The sequence below is a fragment of the Austrofundulus limnaeus genome, unplaced genomic scaffold (genome assembly GCF_001266775.1).
Source record: "Austrofundulus limnaeus strain Quisiro unplaced genomic scaffold, Austrofundulus_limnaeus-1.0 Scaffold522, whole genome shotgun sequence".
Taxonomy (NCBI): Eukaryota; Metazoa; Chordata; class Actinopteri; order Cyprinodontiformes; family Rivulidae; genus Austrofundulus; species Austrofundulus limnaeus.
Window position 1 is genome coordinate 233464 of NW_013952924.1, and position 4100 is coordinate 237563.

Consider the following 4100-nt stretch of genomic DNA (forward strand, 5'->3'; position numbering starts at 1 on the left):
AGAGAGAGAGAGAGAGAGAGAGAGAGAGAGAGAGAGAGAGAGAGAGAGAGAACAATATGAGCCAGAGCCAATTTTTTAATATCAGCAAACACTACTTCTTCACCTCTAGACATAAGTGACAAAACAGAGTGAGAATGAGTTACAGTAAGTCAGGAAAATGAGGAAAAATATAATAAAGAGTGAGGAAAAAAGAGTGCATAAAGGTTTTTGGGAGTTTTTGTCGACTGTACTGTCATTTTGCTGCAAAATGCACTTTTCTTAAACCATTAAAGTTGTTCATTTTTTATGGTAAATTTTATTATAATTTTGCTGTTGCTTATGTTGCTTACAACTGTTGCTAATACAATAATAAATGTATACGTTTATGCATTACTGTTATAATTGACCTCTATTTTACACAATGTGTGGGGTTGCCAGTTGGGCTTATTTTGGGCTTGTTTTCATAGAGCTGGTTGTTTGTTTAGATCTGGCAACACTGGGTCTTCCTGTGTGTGAGTTAACATTTTCTCCCTCTGCTTGAGTGGGTTTTCTCTGGGTACTCCAGTTTCCTCCCACAGACCAAAAGCATTGCAGATGCAACGGTAACTCTGATAGGTGTGCATGAGAGAGTGAAWAGTTGTTTGTTTCTTAGTGGCTGTGATGAACTTGTGACCTGTCCAGGGTGTACTCTGCCTCTTACACAGTAACCAATGGAGGCTCCAGCTCCCAGAAAGAAACAGATGGKAAAGAAGGGGCATRTAACTGTGAAACTGGCCTGAGTCAGAGGGGTAAACAGGTCACATACAGTATATCCTGTTAGACTGAGTGCTACTTGGGTCAACTCAGTCTTTTCACTGGATGGTCCAAACCACTTCCAGCTCAGGTCAGCAGACTGCAGAGAGTGACACCAACCTTAAGAGTTGTTTCCTTCACAAGAACTAAATCAACCATTTTTATATCTCAAAGCTGCAGAATTTCTTTGTGTTACTTGTGTTTTTGTCAAAAAATATATAATACATCTAATAAAATGGCAACACGTGAACCAACACTGYGGTACTATGAGGAAGTTTCTGTGGTTGTTGGCTGATCAGAGAAYCCAGAGAGAGTTAGACCAAATGGACTTAATTTACGAGCTTTGACCAGTGGAGAGAATGTATGAAAATATTATGCTTTGCCACAACCCCTCATTTACAAAGAGTTCAACTATCCCTTTAACTACAAATGAGGTATTTCATGGATTTTCACTGATGCTCCAGTTTCCTGTGAAAAACATTTTCTTCAGTTAGGGAACTACCAACCATTAAACTTCAGCATTTTGCTGCCTTTGCTCATTTCAGCCTGATGCAAGAGTTTAATTTCTTTAAATCAGTTTTRCCATTCTCCGTTCATTAACTCCAGCTGGGAGTTTCTCATGGAATTGCCTCACTGCATAATAAGCAGCTTCCCACATTCCAATGAGCAGGTTTGTTTGACAGCTACACAATTACCTCCTCCACAACAAACACGTGTGCTGCGTGAAACCCCAAACCAGTTTGGTGCCTACTTGGCTCTGCTGATTGTCCTTCTGCTTCTGGGCCTCCAGGCTCCGTCTGCTGCTCCACTCCTTCAGGGAGTCCTGGACTTGGGGCGTCAGACGGCCTGAGAACCGCTGCCCCTGGTCCAGGTTCTGGATTAAATGCAGGCTAGCATACACACTGGTCAGGTAGTAGCCACCTGGAAAAAAAATAAAATAAAAAAAAGATGTAGGAGGGAAAAATAATAAATCACCATGTCTGCAATGCCACTAATAAAAGAACATGATAAGCAGATACAGAAGTGTTTTATTTTTGCTGAAAAAATAAAGCCATTGTATAAAAAGCTGATATATGCTTTCACTCGTAGTTACACTTTTACTCTTAAAAAGAAAGATACAGTATAAACCATAAAGACAAAGTGAGGTTAAACGAAGATCCAAATGCAACAATATTTTATTTCCTTTCTAGAAAAGAAAATTTGAACAAAACAACATGTTTGTTATTTGAATAAGAGACTCTCACTTGATGTTTCCCAGAATACTTGGTAATCATTGGCAATGTGCTTTTCTTTTTCTTCAGTTTTAGGTGTATTAWTTATTATTTCTGTATTCAATTAATGGGAATGTTCAAATGTTCAATATTCGATTATATAATGTAAAAATCTAAAATTAACAGTAAGAGAACAATTGTTGGGTGCACATGCATCGTTACTGTGGATTTCTCTAATCCACACAAGGTCAACATTTTCCACAGAGGCTCAAATATCTACAGGCWCTCACTAATATTAATTAAACATGTTTTAGCAAGTTGCACCTCAAATATTAGCCTTTTTGTATCCATCGATATGTTTCTGGTATAATTCTGGCTGAATATGTGACCCCTCTTCTTGGCAGTTCATTTAAACTCATACATTTCCTGGCATGGACCTTGGGTTTTAGGCCATTCCAGAAGTTTCCTGTTAGCCTGCTTTAGTTATTCAGAAATCCACCCTAATGTGTTTGGCAACATTGTCCTGTTGAAACACTCAACTGTGTTTAAGATCTCATCTGACTTACTGTAAGTCTTGATTTGAGCTGAAGTTTGGTTGTAGAACACCTTCTTAAYTCCATCCACTTTGTGCAATGAACCAGTACCTCAATATGATGCTACCACTTGRGAATTTATACATTACTATTTGCTTTGAAAACTCCTCCTACTCCTTAATTAATTCATATGCCATATATCCATCATGCCCGTTATGGGTCTAGGGCACTGTATTTCTGTATTTACATTTCTACGTATGATCAAAAAAAGCTKTTTTAAATGTGCTTTATAAGTAAGCTTAACCTGACCTAACTATCAACAGAAGAACAAGACAATTTGCTGTTAGTTTAATAAAACCAAAAGAGAACTGGTAGCTAGACAAACCAAACACAACACAGATCCAATTAGCCTGTAATTCAACAGGTACAATTTGGAGTGTAGGTAGTACCTTCTCCACCAAGCCAGGAGGGTTCTAGCAGTTCCATCATGTATTCCACTTCTATCAGGATGTGAGGCCTGTTACATTCCACTAACACATAAGATAATGATGGAAGGAAGTCATCCCAGCTAACTTCTTGTCCTGAAAAACAAGAACAAACAGTGAAAGAGGTTATCATTGTTCTCTTAGTTAAATGGCTGATATGCTGTATTTCATTCAAATGTATAAAATACCAAAGTTCCAACTAAAACTTGAACAATACACTTTAACCCTGGTCCTCAATGTGTCAATTGGTTCAAAGTGCCTTATCATAAACCTTTTGAACATGTAGCAGTCTCACCATGTAACGTCCCCATCGCCTTGTGGACCAACTTGCATACTTGTAACAGCAGGAGCACTTTGTCGATGGGTGAATGTGTTCTCTGCATCAGAATCAGCTTCTGCTTCACCCGCTCCACTCCCCGGCTATCAGGGACCCCTGTCTGTACGCCGAGGCGCTCCATGGTTGACTCCCCCTTCAGACGGAGGATGTTCTGCGTGAGGCGCTGAGTGGAGCCATYCTGACTGTGCAAAGCCATCAGGGCTTTTTCAAGGCGGCCCCTCAGAGGCCTGAGAATGCAGGAGAACATGGCCCGCTCCAGYGCCAGGTCTGCAGGAGAGAAGGGGGAACTTAGACCGATACACAGCTGAAGAACTACACTCACTGACAAAACGTTTAGTACTAAAGCAGGAGTAGCAGAAGTGAAATGGCCCGGCCCTGGGTACAAATGGAAATTCTGTGTGGAATGAAGTCATGCAGCTGTTTCTTCTTCTTCTGCAGCAAGTTAGCTCATAATTGTTGGAATTGGTCCTTGAAATCAAGCAGGTTGGTACTYGGTCAGAACTGATTCAACATATTAAAAAAATTGTATAGGTCTTCTGGACGGGTTCTTCTCTAATGAAACGTTTCGTCTCTTCTCCAAGAGACTTCTTCAGTCAAACAGACCGAAGAAGTCTCTTGGAGGAGAGACGAAACGTTTCATTAGAGAAGAACCCGTCCAGAAGACCTATACAATTTTTTTCTTTTTGTTTTTCTTTACTAACATGTTTTACATGTGATGACCACATGTGGTTAATGCTGTGTGACTTTGAACAGAGCTGTAGAA

The 4100-nt window shown here is 39.9% G+C and overlaps 1 protein-coding gene across 1 annotated transcript in view; it reads right to left on the minus strand.

Annotated features, from left to right (window-relative positions):
- Nucleotides 1–4100, minus strand: part of rin1b (Ras and Rab interactor 1b) — a 51944-nt gene that overhangs the window by 4375 nt on the left and 43469 nt on the right. The window contains exons 9-11 of the mRNA XM_014026069.1: nt 3296–3604; nt 2965–3096; nt 1523–1692 (exon numbers count right to left, since the gene is read on the minus strand). Of these exons, the coding sequence (XP_013881523.1) occupies nt 1523–1692; nt 2965–3096; nt 3296–3604 (611 nt within the window). The remainder of the gene's footprint in view (nt 1–1522; nt 1693–2964; nt 3097–3295; nt 3605–4100) is intronic.